General features: G+C 45.5%; 1 protein-coding gene across 1 annotated transcript in view; it reads left to right on the forward strand.

The window, feature by feature from the left end:
* Positions 1-4,900: 4,900 nt before the first annotated feature.
* Hdac1 (histone deacetylase 1) overlaps positions 4,901-17,530 on the forward strand; it is a 30,130-nt gene continuing 17,500 nt past the window's right edge. The window contains exons 1-2 of the mRNA XM_048350771.1: positions 4,901-5,044; positions 11,057-11,169. Of these exons, the coding sequence (XP_048206728.1) occupies positions 4,996-5,044; positions 11,057-11,169 (162 nt within the window). The 5' untranslated portion in view covers positions 4,901-4,995. The remainder of the gene's footprint in view (positions 5,045-11,056; positions 11,170-17,530) is intronic.

The raw sequence follows: 17,530 nt of genomic DNA on the forward strand, positions 1-17,530 counted from the left end.
ATTTAGAGCCTTACACTTTCAATTGGCTTTTTTGCTGGTGTTGTACACTTGAGCCATGATTCCAAGTCCAGCTTTTTACTAGTTAATTGGGAATAGAAGTCTCATGGACTTTTCTGCCTGGGCTGGCTTTGAACCATGCTCTTCAGGTCTCAGCCTTCTGTGTACCTAGGATTACAGGCCTGAACCACCAATGCCTAGCCATACCAGCTTTTTTTTTTTTGTCAGTTGTGGGATATGGACTCAGAGCCTGGGCACTGTCCCTGAGCTTCTTGGTGTTCAAGGCTAGTGCTCTACCACTTGAGCACTTGAGCCACTTCTGGTTTTTGAGTAGTTAATTGACAGTAAGAGTCTCAGGGAGACTTTTCTGCCCCAGCTGGCTTTGAGCCACAATCCTCAGATTCCAGTCTCCTTGTAGCTAAAGCTAGGATTACAGGCGTGAGCACCAGTGCTCAGCTAGTTTCAGCTTTCTTAAAGTAGACTAATTTACCCAATTTACAAAACTGGGGAGATTTTACATGAATCTCCAGATTTCTGCTTTTTCTCCAAAAACAAAAGATCTGGCTGCTTTGGGCCTACCTTCTTCTTGGAGCCGAGTAGTGGGCATCTCATTTGAGTTGGCATCAACTCTCCCTCCGTAAGAGTCCCCCTCCATGCCCAGATCAGGTAACCAAGTGCTAGGAATTATCTATCATCAATCTTGTGCTGTTCTTTTTATAATAAAGAGGAAAATTATTATTATTTTTTTTGGCCAGTCCTGGGCCTTGGACTCAGGGCCTGAGCACTGTCCCTGGCTTCTTCCTGCTCAAGGCTAGCACTCTGCCACTTGAGCCACAGCGCCGCTTCTGGCCGTTTTCTGTATATGTGGTGCTGGGGAATCGAACCTAGGGCCTTGTGTATCCGAGGCAGGCACTCTTGCCACTAGGCTATATCCCCAGCCCAGGAAAATTATTTTTTGACACCTATAGTTTGATAGAGAAAAAACTTAAAGATACCTGAACATGGCAGTGTGTTTGACAAAGTTTTTTCCTTCCTTCCTTCCTTCCACCCTTCCTTTCTTTGTTATTTGTTTTGCTTTTTTTTTTTTTTTTTGCCAGTCCTGGGCCTTGAACTCAGGGCCTGAGCACTGTCCCTGGCTTCTTTTTGCTCAAAGCTAGCACTCTACCACTTGAGCCACAGCACCACTTCCGACTGTTGAGGAATCAAACCCAGGGTTTCATGTATAAGAGGCGAGCACTTTTGCCACTAGGCCATAGTCAGCCTCGGTTTTGCTTTTTTTTTTTTATTTTGATACCAAGTGCTACCACTAACACACACCTCCAGCCCGTGTTTTGCTTGTCTCAACCTCTTTGTTTATTTGTTTTGTTTTTGTTGCCAGTCCTGGGGCATGGACTGAGCACTGTCCCTGGCTTCTTTTTGCTCAAGGCTAGCACTCTACCACTTGAGCCACAGCACCTTCTGGCTTTTATCTATATATGTGGTGCTGAGGAATTGAACCCAGGGCTTCATGTATATGAGGTGAGCACTACTGTATCACTAGGCCATATTCCCAGCCCCTTGTCTCAATCTCTTGAATGGTGAGATTACAGGTCAGTGGCTCAGATTTCTTTTCCTTCCTTCCTTCCTTCCTTCCTTGCTTTCTTTTCTGCCAGTCCTGGGGCTTGGACTCAGGGCCTGAGCACTGTCCCTGGCTTCTTTTTGCTCAAGGCTAGCACTCTGCCACTTGAGCCACAGCGCCACTTCTGGCTGTTTTCTGTATATGTGGTGCTGGGGAATCGAACCCAGGGCCTCATGTATACGAGGCAAGCACTCTTGCCACTAGGCCATATCCCCAGCCCCGCTTCTGGCCTTTTCTATATATGTAGTGCTGGGGAATTGAACCCAGGGCTTCATGTATGTGAGGCGAGCATTCTACCACTAGGCCATATTCCCAGCCCTCAGATTTCTTTTTGTGTTTATGTTGGTCCTGGGGTTTGAACTCAGGGTCTGGGCGCTAGCCCTGAGCTTTTGTGATCAAGGCTAATGCTCTACCATTCAAGCCATAACTCCACTTACAGCTTTTTGGTGGTTAATTACCTAGCCCAGCCTGGGCTTTGAGCTGTGATCCTCAGATATCAGCCTTTTGAGTAGGTAAGATTATAGGCATAAGCCACCAGCCCACAGCTTCATATTTTTTTTCTTCCTTCCATCCTGCTTGTTTGCTTTCGCTCACTCTCTTTCTTGAGCAGCAGCTTCTTCTTCTTCTTCTTCTTCTTCTTCTTCTTCTTCTTCTTCTTCCGATCCTGGGACTTGAACTCAGGGCCTGGGCACTGTCTGTGAGCCTCTGTGCTCAAGGCTAGAAGTCTACCACTTGAGCCACAGCACCATATCTGGCCTTTTCTGCTTATGTGGTACTGAGGAATCAAATCCGGGGCTTCATGCATGCTAGGCAAGCATTCTACCACTAAGCCACATTTCCAGCCCCATGGCTTCATATTTTTTTCTTTCTTTTTTTGGGGGGTTTGGTCATGGGGTTTGAACTCTGGGCCTGGGCGCTGTCCCTGAGCTCTTCAGCACAATTCTAGCTCTCTATCACTTTCAGCCACAGTGCCACTTCTGGTTTTCTGGTGGTTAGCTGGAGATGAGTCTCATGGACTTTCCTGCCTGGCTTTGAACCACAACACTCAGATACCAGCCTCCAGAGTAGTCAGGACTACAGGTGTGAGCCACTGGCTCCCCACCACATTTCTTTATGGACATGAAAAGGCCAAGTTTTAAAATACGTGAACAAATTTAAATCAGCGCTTACAAACAATGAAAAATCAATAAGTAACCAAAATGTCCAGAAGTAGTAAGATAAATGAACAAATTGTTATCACACAATGAGCTCTAAAATATGCAAACGAAGAACATCTGAGTCATAATAATATGAACACATTCACTCACTTACCTGCCTTATGAGCCTTGCTCTGCACTTTTCAAAATGTTGCCACACCATGATCTCATTGGAGCCACACCCCTCCCTCCTGTTTTGTGCACTGTGTACAGCAGGTAAACTTTGCTCTCTTATCCTCCCTTCTTCAAAGAGGGAAATGAAGCTCTAGAAAAGTCAATCAGAATTGCAGAAGGCCAGCTAGAAAGTAGCAACACAAAACTGGGAATAAATAAAGTTCGTGCTTTCGTATGCTAAAACCACCCAACCTTAGATCTTATGTTACCTTATAGCTAAGCTAGCTAAATGTAATCCCAAGTAACATAATGACATTTAAAGAGAGAAAAGGAAGCTGGGTTCTGGTGGTTCATGTTTATAATCCCAGCTACACAGGAGGCTGACATTTGAGGATCCTGGTTTGAAGCCAGCCTGGGTAGGAAAAGTCTGTGAGACTCTTATCTCCAATTTACCACCAGAAAACTAGAAGTGGTGCTGTGGCTCAATGTGGGAGAGTGCTAGCCTTGAGTAAAAAAGAGCACAGGGATAGTGTCCAGGCCTAGAGCTCAAGCCCCAGAACTGATAAAAAAAAAAAAAAGAGTAAGAGAGGTATAAAAAGGTTAGGTATAGTGGTATACTCTTATAATCTCAGCACTCAGGAGGAAGAGGACTGTTTGAGCTCAGGCATTCAAGATGCAACTTAGTGCAACACCTGTCTCAAGGGAGGAAAAGGCATAAGAATGTATCTTATTGACAGATACAGCTCATTTACTACAACTGTTTGGTGCCTTGTAAGTGCTCACTAAATATTAAGAACTGGGCTTTTTTAGTCTTTCAGCTTCCAGGTATGACTGGTTGATGACTGATCTATGGCTTCTAGGATCAAGGGTGGTGGTTCCCAAGGGGAGAGTAGGTAATCATTTTACATCCCATCTAGCTCATTCCCTGGGAGGCATTTGGCAATGTCTAGAGATGATTCTAGTTATCCCAGAATGAATGTGTATGTACTACTAACATCCAAAAGGGAAGAGGCCAAATATACTGCTAAATGTCTACAATACATAAGGCAGACCATAACAATGAATTTTCCAGCTCAAAATGTCAATGGTGTTAAAGTCAAGGAACCTTGCTCTCTTAATAATGGGGCAGTTCCATTATCCTCCACCCTCCAAAGGCTCTTTGGTCATTCTGCTTGGGGTTAGGCCTGCTTTGGGGTTAGAAAGGCTGGCTTTTAGCCAATGCCTCTGGCTCACACCTTTAAACCTATCTACTCAAGAGGATGAGATCTGAGGATCATGGTTCAAAGGCAGCCCAGGCAAACAAATCAAGGAACTCAAATGCTTGAGTGCTAACCTTGAACAAAAAAATGTTAGGGACAGTGTCCAGGCCCTAAGTTCAAGCCCCAGGATGGGCACACAGGCAATACTCCCCTCCCCCACCAAACAAAACAAAACAAAACCCACCACCAACAAACAACCAAAATACAAACAAAAACCCTCCACCAGAGCTTATTGTCCGGAGTAACTGACTACTGAACTATTGCTGGTAAAGCTCATTATTTGGCCTTTCCCCCCCCCCCCCCCGCCCCTTTCTTGCCATTATATTTGTCTCTCCCACGCACCAACGCAACTTCAGGCTCTTCTTTGGCTGAGTGACCTTGTGCAAATCACGTTTCCTCCGTAAGCCTCGGTTTATTCTCTGTAAAACTAGAGAGTTGGCCTCTGATAGTTAAACCCAGAAAGGAGGATGGCTGCAAGTTTTTACAGCGCTGCTTTCCTCCCCCGGGACCGATGGTACCTTCCCGGGGCAGCTCCCCCACCCCTCCGCCGCGGCCCTTGGTACAGGCCCAGGGGGCCCCCTGGCCGCCGCTCGGCTGTGCCCTTGCCCCCTGCCGAGTTCCGGGCCCGCCCCGCACAGCTCTGATTGGCTGGAGCGGTGCCCGGGCTGCGCGGCTATAGGTGAGCCGGGAGGGGACGGGCGGGGCGGTGGCAGGACCGCCCCTCCCCTCGGGTCGGACGCTGCGCGGAGCCGCGGGCGGGCGGGCAGACGGACCGACCGACTGACTGACGGGAGGCCGGGAGGCGAGCAAGATGGCGCATACTCAGGGCACCAAGAGGAAAGTCTGTTACTACTACGATGGTGAGCACCGTCCAGGAGGCAGGGGCGGGGCCGGCAGGTCGGGGAGATTGGAGAAGGGGAGGCTGGGCGTTGGGGAAGAGGCAGAGGGAGGAGTCCTGGAGAAGGAGGTCGAGGTGAGATGGGGGGGGGGTGAGGCTGAGAGGAAAGGAGGTCGAGGGTGAGGGAGGAGGCCGAGGCCAAAGGGGTCGACGGGCGGGGGGCGGGGGAGCCCAAGACCATCTTGGTAAGGAGATTCTTCCGAAGGAGTCCGACGTGGAGTCTTGAGTGGGACCCCACTGGAGGGGAGGCTGAGTGAGCTCTTGCGGGGGTTGGGGGGCGCATCTAATGGAGACGGTTGCAAGCCTGTCCTGGTGAGAATACAAAGATCCTTCGCGATCCCCTTCCTCCTCCGTTTCTTTGGAGGGGATCCCTGCAGGACTGCCACCCTCCTCCCCTCCCCCAGCCCGGGAGCAGGGCCTGGGAGCAATTGCTGCTGGGTAATGGGGCCTCTGGGGTCAGAAGGAGAAAGTTGCAACTTGTTCAGATGGACTTTTCACGAAAAGAAAATATAAGGAGCACAGCTTACTCTGTTCTAGGTCGTGCATGGATGCTGGGGGCGTCAGGGGACTTACTATCAGGTGTCACCTCACAAGCTGAAAGGAGGCAAGCCAGTGTTAGTATGGTACTGGGATGGGGGAGCTCAGTGGTAGGAGGCTCCCAACCCAATCCCAGGGGTCCGGAAGGGAGGTGTCCAGTCACGTAGGACCTGAAAAACAAGAGTCTTAGTAGCCACAGGGAACCATAAGGTGGCAAAACAGAACCTTTGGGAAATTGCAGGCAGGTATGTGTACAAGATGGCTGAGACATGGATTTGGGGCCTAGTGAGAAAGATGGAGAGCAGGATGGGGAAGGGTTGCAAGTCCTGAGAAGTATTGACCAGGTCATGAATGACTGGCCTGCTATCCCCAGGAAGGCTCACACTATTTTTTTGTTTGTTTGGTAGTGGGGCTTGAACTGGGGGTGAGGGGGAGGCAGGGCACTGTCTCTGAGCTCTTTAGCTCAAGGCTAGCACTCTACCACTTGAGCCACAGCACCACTTCCGGTTTTCTGGTGGTTAATTGGAGATTAGAATCTCACGGGCTTTCCTTTTCGGGCTGGCTTTGAACCTCAATCCCCAGGTCTCAGCCTTCTGAGTAGCTAGGATTATAGGCTTGACTACAGGAGACTGGGCTGACAGACACTATTTTGAGGGCACTGTGAATCACTGAAGTTGGATTCAAGTTAATGCCATCATCAGGCTTATACTTTAGAAATATTCTGGGATGGAAATTGATGTAGCAGTAATGAAGACTTGAATTCCAAGGTCCTGCTATGAGCAAGGCCAGTTGACAACTTTGTGTTTTATTAATGATCTATTATTGATTGTAGTGCTTTTGGGTCTTGGATTCAGGGCCTCATCCTCTTGAGGTTTCCTGCTCAAAGCTGGTGCTTTTCCACTACACCTCTACTTCTGGCTTTTTTCGTGTTTTTTTTTCTGATCAAATGGAGTTAAAGTCTCATATTTGTCTTATTGGGCTGGTTTTGAACCCTGATCCTCATTTCTCAGCTTCTAGAGTGGTCAGGATTACAGGCAGGAGCCATTGGTGCCCAGCTACTTTTGTTTTTTAATTTTTTGTTGATCTCACCACTCTGCCACTTGAGCCACACTTCCACTTAGGGTTTTTTTTTTTCTTGCTTGTTTATAAGAGTCTCATAGACTTTTCTGCCTAGGCTGCCTTAGAACTGTGATCCTCATATCTCAGCCTCCTGTGTAACTAGGATTATAGGTACAAGCCACCAGTGCCAAGTTTTGGTCATGTCCTGCAGACAGTAAGCTCCATAAGAAGGAAAAACCATGGGCTGTTTATCTCTGTATCCCCAACCCCCTAAACATTTTCCAGCTCTTAGTAGACTCTAAAATATTTCTTGATTAAATGAATAAAGGAGCGAATGGCCAGGGAGGTAAGTGAACCAGAAAGTATTAAGTTACAGATGCCAAAGGAGGAAGGGGGTGATGGAGTGTTGGCAGGGGTTGGAACAAAAGCTAGATTGCAGTCGATTCTAGGTTCAAAGTGAATTAAGGACGACAAGGAGACAAGGTTGAAAACTATTTTGCTAGTCCTGGGGCTTGAACTCAAGTCCTGGGCACTGTCCTTGAGTTTCTTTTGCTCAAGGCTAGCACTCTTATCACTTGAGCCACAGCGCCATTTCTAGCTTTTTCTGTTTAAGTGGTACTGAGAATTCGAACCCAGGGCTTTAATCATGCTAGGCAAGCATTCTGCTACTAAGCCACATTCCCAGCCCAAGATTGAAAACTTTAAAGGGAAGCTTGTGTGAGGAAAGAAGAAAGACTGGTTGATAAAGTGGGGAGGTGGTGGCTAAGAAGAGCATATTTAAAGTCTTATGGAAACAACCCAGAAAAGCATAGCCAGTGGGAGAGATTCCTAGAGCCCAGGTGAGACAGAGACCAGAAGCCAAGTTGATAATACTAGCCATCAAGGAATTCCTTTGTAGCTGGGCACCAGTGGCACAAGCCTATAATCCTATTGACTCCGGAGCCTGTCACCTGGAGGATTGAGTTTCTAAGCCAATCCCTGCAGAAAAGTCTGTGAGACTCCATCTCCAATTAACTGATAAAATGCCAGAATGGAGGCGTAGCCCAGGTGGTATTAGAAAAAAGGCTGAGCAAATGTATGAAGCTCTAAGTTCAAGCCCTGGTATAGGCACACACACACACAAAACAGTTCCTTCCATAAGAGGCAAGTGGTAAGGTAAAATTCAAATGTGGGCAAGCTGAAGGGGAAAAAATGGGCAGGGAGAAAGTTTTGAAGGCATTCTTAAAATGCAGCAAGATTATTCCTTTCCCTGAGAGGAGTGGGCAGTTGGGAGAGTAGGAATCTTGGAGAGATGAGATTTAATTGTTGTAAAAGAGGGAGTCAGAGAAGTAAATTTGGAAGGACTACTGGACAGTGGAGAGTCCATTGGAGACTGGAATCTGGTGGGGTATATGTGTGTGCATGCACTGGTTCTGGGCTTGAACTCTGGGCCTCATATTCTTGCTTAGGGTGTTTTTTTTTTTTTTTTTTTTTTGCCTAAGGCTATAGCTCTACCACTTGAGTACTCTGGCTTTGTGGTGGTTAGTTGGAGTTGAGAGTCTCACAAACTTCGTTGCCTAAAGAGTCTCACACACTTCGCTGCCCTGCATAGTTTAGAACTAGATCCGCAGATTTCAGCCTCCTGAGTAGCTAGGATTACAGGCATGAGCTACTGGTGCCCAGCCACTTCTGTTTTGGAGATAAGAGTTGCAGATTTGTCTGCCTGGGCTGGCCTGGAACTTCATTTGTCAGATCTCAGCTTCCAGAGTAGCTAGGATTATAGGCTTGAGCCACCGGAGCCCTGCTCAGAAAGCTCTTTAAGCCAGGGGCTGGTGTCTCACACTTGTAATCCTAGCCACTCAGGAAGCTGAGTTTGAAGTCAGCCCTGGGAAGGAAAGTCCATGAGACTCTTAGCTCCAATTAATCACAGAAAAAGCTGGAAGTGGTGCTATAGCTCAATTGGTAGAGTGCTAGCCTTGAGGAAAAGGAGCTTATGAACAGTGCCTAGAGTTCAAGGCCCAGGACTGGCAAAAAAATAAAAAATAAAAAAAAAGGTTTGGAAGCCCAGTGCCAGAGCTATTCAGTAGCTACTTGTCAGGAGACTAAGGATCTGAGGGTTGAGGTTCAAAGCCAACCCCAGACAGGAAAGTCCTTGGGACTCTTATCTCCAGTTAACTAGCAAAAAGCCAGAAGTGGAGCTGTGACTCTAGTAGAGCCTTGAACAATAAAGCTCAAGGTTAGCACCGAACCAGACTCTGAGTTCAAACCCCAGATCTCGTCCATGTATGCTACGTATGCACGCACATGCATACACACATGCGCACACACACATAAGCCTGAGCTTGGACTTTGTAGTATACAGGATAATCAGAGAAGATATTCCAAGCTGGGTGGTAACACTTGCCTATTACAAACATGAGTTCTAGGCCAACCTGGGCTACATAGTAATACTGGTGTTGAACAAAGAAAAGAGGAGAAGAGCGAGAAGAGATCTTTTGTGTGGGGGCTGGTATAGAGCCTTGAACTCAGGGCCTGGTGCTCTCACTTGGCTTTTTTGCTCAATGTTGTTCAAGGTGCTCTACCACTTGAGCCACAACTCCACTTCCAAAAAGAAAGAAAAATTCTAGGTCTAAGAAGAGTGAACTAAGGCTACTTTGGCATGATGGTAAATACGACGTCTATGATGTTCATAATCTGGTGTGGTGTATGTAGAGCACAGGCTAAATAGTAAGTATTTTAGGCTTCTTGTTTGATTTTTGTGTGTGTGTGTGTGTACGTGCCAGTCCTAGGGCTTGTTCTCAAGGCCTGAGCACTGTCCCTGGCTTCTTTTTGCTCAAGGCTAGCACTTTACCACTTGAGCCACAGTGCCACTTCTGGCTGTTTTCTGTATATGTGGTATTGGGGAATTGAACCCAGGGCTTCATATATACGAGGCAAGCACTCTTGCCACTAGGCCATATCCGCAGGCCCCCCTGGCTTCTTTTTGCTCAAGGCTAGCACTCTACCTTTTGAGCCACACCACCACTTCTGGCCTTTTCTGTTTATGTGGTGCTGAGGAATCGAACCGGAGCTTCCTGCATGCTAGGCAAACACTGTACTGCTAAGCCACATTCCCAGCTCCTGATTTTGTTTTTTAGGGATATGATTTCACTATGTAGTCCAGGCTTCCCTAGAATATGTAGTCCTACGCCTTTTGAGTTCTGGAATTATAGGCATGTACTATTCCTACTGGCTTGGCTTTATTTTGCCATTTCGGAGGGTCTCTATAGGAATTACTTAACTATTCAACCACTGTGATATGAAAACAGGTATAGATGATATGTAAACTAGTAGGCTTGACTGTTCCCAACAAAATTTTATGTACAAAAACAGACAGCCCGGGGACTGGGACTTTGGTGCATACTCTGCCCCTTGAGCCACAGCTCTACTTCTGTCTTTTTGCTGGTTAAATGGAGATAAGAGGCTCTTGGACTTTTTTTTTTCTAGGCTGGATTCAAATCAAGATCTCAGATCGCAGCCTCCTGGGTTAGCTAGGATTATAGGCATGAGCCATCAGTGCCCTGCCAAATTATGGAAGGAGTTTTGAGCAGGGGAGTGATGTGGTTAGGGCTGTGGCTTAGGAATATAACTCAGGTTATAGTTGGCAGTAGTTTGAATTGAAAGCAAAGGCTATTGTTGTAGATCAGTCAAGCAGTGATATGGGTTTAGTTTTCTTATCTAGAAAATGGGAACGATCTTCCCAGTTTTTACTGTAAGGATGCAGTAAGAAAAAAAATGTGAGCATGCTTTAGCACCATAAAACATCATAATATGTCATAAACAGAATGACTTGTAATAATTCTGAATAGTGATAGTTAAATTCAATTTCTTGTTTGGGAAGGAATTTCTGGTATAGGGAGATGAGTCACCTTAATGGTTGCTGTTCCCAAGTGACTTTGGAAAGAATGCCCCATACTGCCAAGCGTCTGTGGCTCCAGAAGGAGAAAATGAGCGAGAGTCAACCTTAAGTTCTGCTGATGCTGTCAGGGTCACCTTTTTTTTTTTTTTGGTCTGTTTTAGGGCATGAACTCAGAGTCTGGGCGCTGCCCCTGAGCCTTTTTGCTCAAAGCTGGTGCTCTACCATTTTGAGCCACAGCACCACTGCTCCAATTGGAGATAAGAGTCTCAGACATCCCTGCCCAGATTAGCTATGAACCGTGATCTTTGTATTCAGGTTCTTGAGTAGCTAGGATTATAGGTGTGAGCCACTGGTAGCTGGCTTGGACTTACCTTCCTCAAGATGGGAGAGAATTTTGGAAACTAGAAATGAACCAGAGTTTCCTTAGGATTTCCTTGTAAAAATGTTTCTGGGTGCTCTTGGGGTTGTGTTTAATTGTGCTACTGTGTTGCTCTTCTTCAGGGGATGTTGGGAATTACTATTATGGACAAGGCCACCCGATGAAGCCTCACCGAATCCGCATGACTCACAACTTGCTGCTCAATTACGGTCTCTACCGAAAAATGGAAATCTATGTGAGTTACCAGAAGCCACCTCTGCCCAACCCCATCAGCTCTGCTTCCCTATGTATCTGTCTTTCATTCTCATTTCTTATTGACTTATTGACTCATGTATTGCATGGCTGTTCTGAAGTGTTGAAGGAAGAGGGGGCGCTGTGTAATTTTTTCTTCTCTTTTTTCTTTTTGCCAGTCCTGGGTCTTGAACTCAGTGCCTGGGCACTGTCTCTGAGCTTCTTTGGCTCAAGGCTAGCACTCTACCTACCACTTGAGCCACAGCACCACTTGTGGCTTTTTCTGTTTATGTGGTACTGAGGAATCAAACCCAGAAGAGCTTCATGCATGTTAGGCAAGCACTCTACCACTAAGCCACATTCCCAGCCCATGTTTTCTTTTGAACTCAGAGCCTCGTGCTCTCACTTGGCCTCTATTTTTTTTGCCAGTCCTAGGGCTTGGACTCAGGGCCTGAGCACTGTCTCTGGCTTCTTTTTGCTCAAGGCTAGCACTCTACCTCTTGAGCCTCAGTGCCATTTCCAGCTTTTTCTGTTTACATGGTACTTAGGAATAGAACCCAGGACTTCATGCGTGCTAGGCAAGCACTCTATCACTAAGCTACATTCCCAGCCCTCACTTGTCTTTTTTATTCGTGACTGATACTCTGCCTCTTGAGCTGTTCTACTTCTGGGTTTTTGCTGGTTAATTGGAATTAAGAACCTCTTGGGCAATTTATCTGCCTGGGCTAGTCTCGAACCTCGATCCTCAGATCTCAGCTTCTTGAATAGCTGGGAATACAAGTGTGAGCCACAGTAGTACTTCATGCTGCGTAGCATGAACTTCAGGACAGTCCTGTCATTCTAACTAAAAGAACATAGACACAGAGGCAGAGGTAAGAAAAATGTGATGTTTGGAGCAAATAAAAGCAGTTCAGTGAGCAGGTACACAGTGATTTCACAATGTGACCCACAGAAGATAGAGCTAGAGCGATCAGAAAAGGTTGTATGTAGGGGCTGGGAATATGGCCTAGTGGCAAGAGAGCTTGCCTCGTATACATGAAGCCCTGGGTTCGATTCTCCAGCACCACATATCTAGAAAACGGCCAGAAGAGGTGCTGTGGCTCAAGTGGCAGAGTGCTAGCCTTGAGCAAAAAGGAAGCCAGGGACAGTGCTCAGGCCCTGAGTCCACGCCCCAGGATTGGCCAAAAAAAAAAAAAAAAAAAAAAGGAAAGGTTGTATGTGCTGTACTAAGCAACTCTGGTGGTTCAGGGGCAAAAACTCCAGTGGCTTAAGAAGAAAAATATTTAGACTGTACTGAACTGGAGGCCAAGTCTCTATTTACTACTGTTAGAAATGGATCGAGATATTGGGGTGTCCTACAGGAATAAGGACACCAACTTGAACTGGGCAAGGTAAGTTTACTTTTGCACAGAAGGGTACACCGTCAGCCATAAGTCTGGCAAGCAAGACACAGAGCAGGCAGGCTGCTCCCATTTTAACCCCAATGCAGCAGGCCCAATGCAGTGGCTCAGATTGGTTGTGCTCAGGTTTACAATCTGCTCATCATTGAAGGCTAGTTTGAAGAAGAAAGGACAGGATTTACATAAAGTGACCATTAAAAGACTTTGAGATAATATTAACAGTGTAGAAGCAAAATATACTCATACCTTCTGCTGTTTACTTGAATAATCTGAGGTGTATATATTTTTTTAAGATGTGTCTTAATTACTCACACTCTCTGCTACTTTCTTGAACCATCTGAGGTGTGTCTCAATTCTATTTTGGAATTACCGATTAAGACAAAACCTTACATTTTAAAAAATCCTATCCCAAAGCATTTCCTCTTTCCTTTTATCTACTTGCTGATATTGTCTAGAATAATCAACTGGAGCCTAGTAGCCACCTGCCAAGACAGGAACTTTTTATTTTTCTTACCAGTCCTAGGGCTTGGACTCAGGGCCTGAGCACTGTCCCTGGCTTCTTTTTTTTTTTTTTTTGCCAGTCCTGGGCTTTGGACTCAGGGCCTGAGCACTGTCCCTGGCTTCTTTTTTTTTTTTTTTTTTGCCAGTCCTGGGCTTTGGACTCAGGGCCTGAGCACTGTCCCTGGCTTCTTTTTGCTCAAGATTAGCACTCTAGCTCTTAAGCTACAGCGCCACTTCTGGCTTTTCCTGTATATGTGGTACTCGGAATCAAACCCAGGGCTTCATGTATGCGAGGCAAGCACTCTACCACTAGGCCATATTCTCAGCCCTACAGTTTTTGTCTTTTTGTTTGAAACAAATCCAGATCCTTGCTCGTGCTAGACAAGAACTCCACCACTGAGCTACATCCCCAGCCTAGTTCTTGTTTTTTTTTTTTTTTAGCCATGTACAAACAAAATATCAATAAATCTGTGGACCAAATATGGTCCAAATTTGCTTCCTACTGTTACCACTTCTGGAGACAGCCAGGAACAAATGAGAGATTTTAAACAAATAAATAAATGTGCATCTTAGAAGTGGCCAAGCTAGTTAGGAGGCTGTTGGTAGAGTTCAAGTGAGAAAATGAAGAAGGGCTAGGTGCCTCTGCACCTTATAGCATAAGAGTCTTGCTAAAGTGTGCGCTAGCAACAGCAGCATCTTCGCTATTCTTAAGACTGAAAGATGAGTCTTCTGTCCCACATGGCTTTGTCATGTCTCCAGAGCCCATGGAGGCACCTGAGGAAGCAGAGGGAAATCGAGCAGACAGACCTTGGACCAGAGAGCCTTTTTAGGTGTGAAAGGCACCTGGGAATAAAGAAAACCTTGAGATTTTCAGGGATTTGCCCTTGTTTTAATTAAATAGGAAAGCCCTTCCCAGAAGCTTCCTAGCAGATTTCTCCTTCGATCTCATGGGTCATTTGCCATCCACAGACTATTCACAACTGTTAAGTGGATGGCATTACCAGATCTAGTTTAGACTAATCATGATTTGATCCCTAGGGCTGAGTACATTAATGCCCAACCAGATTGAGATCTGTTACTTAAAAAGAAAAAAAAAAGAGAGAATAGTTCTTTGGGAAGAACCCAGTGATAGCTACCATGGGAGATGACTTCATCTGTGTGGTCTTTTTTTTCCCCTTTCTTTTCTTTTTGGTCGGTACTGAGGATTGGATTCAGGATCTCATGCTCATTAGGCAAGTGCTCTACAACTTGAGGCACTCTTTAGCTCTGGTTATTTTGTGTGTGTGTGCGCGCGCATGTGCACAGGCACACGCACGTGCACACACACTCAACATGCACATGTGTAGTCCCTAAGACTTGAACTCAGCCTGGGCACTGTGCTGTCTCTGAGCCTCTAAGCATTTTTGCTCTAGGCTAGTGATCTATCACTTGCGCTGTACTTCTGTTCATTCATTCATTCATTTATTGTGTTGGTACTGGAAATTGAGCTCAGGGATTCATTATACTTCTTGCTTTTTCACTCACAGCTAGTACTCTACTACTTGAGCCATGCCTGGGACTTGAACTCAGGGCCTGGGCACTGTCCCTGAGCCTCCTTATGCTCAAGGCTAGTAGTGCTCTACCACTTGGGCCATAGCACCTCTTCAGGCCTTTTCTGAGTAGTTTATTGGAGATTAGACTCTCATGGACTTTCCTGTCCTGCTGGCAGAGATCCTTAGATCTCAGCCTTCTGAATAGCTAGGATTATAGGTGTGAGCCATTGGCACCCAGCTCACTTCCAACTTTTTGCTGATTGTCTGCCTAAGCAGACAGAGCTCAGCCTCTTAAGTAGCTAGGATTTGTGGCTTCTTTTTTGCTCAAGGCTAGCACTCTGCCACTTGAGCCACAGTGCCACTTCTGGCCATTTTCTATATATGTGGTGCTGAGGAATCGAACCCAGGGCTTCATGTATACGAAGCAAGCACTCTTGTCACTAGGCCATATTCCCAGCCGCTGATTTTAATTTTAATACAGTTTTTTAATGTAAGACACAGTACCATTGTGAACATTTTTATGTGTGTTTTATTTTTTATTACATATTTGAAAGAATTCTTTTGCTATAGCTTTCAGAAGAGAATTGCTAGATTGTAGGTTATGAATGCCAAGTTGCTTTTCAATGTGGTTGAATAAATTTATGCTTTTACTAGTAATATATAAGATACTGAAGTCATATTCTCTCCTACTCTTAAAAATAGACTTAAAAAAAGACACAGATCTGGGGATTGAACTTGGCCTCCTGCCTGCTTGGCAAGTGGTCTACCACTTGAATTATGCCTATGTCCTTTTGCTTTTTATTGTTCAGATAGGGTCTCAGGCTAACTTTACTTCAAGTGACCTCAAAATTTTTCTTCCTACCTCATCTACCTCCAAGTATCTGTGATTATAAACATGTGTTTTATGCTTATAATTAGACTTAAAGTTTTTTTATTGGCATAAACTACTTAACACAAAAGTGTTTCCTTGTTATTACTTTTTCTTGTGATCTTGATTAGCAGTTTGCTCATGACCAATGAAATTGAACATAGTTTGGTGCTGATGACTCAGTGCCTGTCATCCTAGCTAGTCAGGAGGCTGAAACCTGGAGGATGGCAGTTTGAAGCTGTTCTAGGTAGAAAAGTCTGTAAGTCTCCATCCAATTAATCAGCAAAATGCCTGTAATAGAGGCATAGCTCCTGAGTAGCCACCAGTGCCCAACTGTCTTTTGTGTACTAGTGATTTTTTTTACTATGGAGTCACCTTTTTTGGAACTTGTACAGTTAGGGAGACTAGGATCCTAGGAGATTTGCTTTTACTACATAAAAGACGTATTTGGGCTGTGTCTTTCACAGATTTAGAATAAACAATGGATTTCAAGTAGTAGAACATGAGTTTAACCATTCTGGTGGGAAGCTATAGGTGTCTGTATTCCTGTATTCCTAGCTGCTCAATAGGCTGAGATCCCAGAATGGAGTTTCTAAGGCAGCTGGGGCAGGAAACTTCTTGAGACTTTTTGTTGTTTCTGATAATGGGGTTGGAACTCCGGACCTGGGCGCTGTCTCTTGAGTTTTTAAACTCAAGGCTAGTGCTCTAACACTTTGAGCCATAGCGCCACTTCCCGTTTTCTGGTGGTTAACTGGAGATAAGAGTCTCATGGACTTTCCTGCCTGGGCTGGCTTCAAACCACAATCCTGAGATCTCAGCTTCCTGAGTAGACAGGATTACCTGTGTGAGTTACCAGTGCCTGGCTGAAAAAAAAATTTTTTTTTTAACTCTAAAAAATATCAGTAGCCAGAGAAGGAGGTCATCATTGAAGAAGACCTCCCTTTAAGGCTTGTGTGGGGAGCTTTCTTTCTTTCTTTCTTTCTTTCTTTTTTTTTTTTTTTGCCAATCTTGGGGCTTGGACTCAGGGCCTGAGCACTGGTCCCTGGCTTCTTTTTGCTCAAGGCTAGCATTCTACCAGAGCCACAGCTCCACTTCTGGCTTTTTCTGTTTTATATGGTGCTGAGGAATCAAACCCAGGGCTTCATGCATGCAAGGCAAGCACTCTACCGCTAAACTATATTCCCAGCCCATGTGGGGAACTTTCAACCTTGAAATCATTAGGTAAATGACAGGACGGACACATGCTTCTCCTACAGAAGGACATCTACCTGTGTTGATTTTTTATGGCCTACAAATGACGTTATAAATATCCAAGTGACCCTGGTAAAAAGGTTCCTACTCCTGCTTTAAGGAAGAGGATTAGGGATTAGCCTCAAGTTCTCATTTGGCTTTCTTATTCACAGCTGGTATTTACCATTTGACCCATACATCAAGTCTGACACTTTGCTGGTTAATTGGAAATGGAGTCTTAAGGGTTTTTCTTTTTTTTTGGCCAGTCCTGGGGCTTGGACTCAGGGCCTGAGCACTGTCCCTGGCTTCTTTTTGCTCAAGGCTAGCACTCTCCCGCTTGAGCCACAGCGCCACTTCTGGCCATTTTCTGTATATGTGGTGCTGGGGAATTGAACCCAGGGCCTCATGTATAGGAGGCAAGCACTCTTGCCACTAGGCCATATCCCCAGCCCTTAAGGCTTTTTCTATCTAAGCAGTTTTTAAGCCTCCATCTTCTAGGTCTCAGCCTCTCAAGCAGCTAGGATTACAGGTAAGAGCCACTTGTACCCAATGAGAAGAAATTCCTTAAAAAGAGGCAAGTCGAGTTGGATGTGGTAGCTAGTAATCCCAGTACTCATGGGGTTGAAGCAGAAGGACCACAAGTTTGAGGCTAGGCTAAGCTACATAGTGAGACACTTCAAAGAAAGAAAGAAGGAAAAGAGAACGGGAACTGGTGGCTCACTCCAAGAATCCTAGGTACTCAGAAGACTGAGATCTAAGGGTTGTGGTTCAGATCTAGGCTGGTAAGACAAATCTATGACTTGTATGTTCAATTAACCAGCAAAAAGCTGGAAC

Source organism: Perognathus longimembris, chromosome 7 (genome assembly GCF_023159225.1).
Source record: "Perognathus longimembris pacificus isolate PPM17 chromosome 7, ASM2315922v1, whole genome shotgun sequence".
NCBI classification, from domain to species: Eukaryota; Metazoa; Chordata; class Mammalia; order Rodentia; family Heteromyidae; genus Perognathus; species Perognathus longimembris.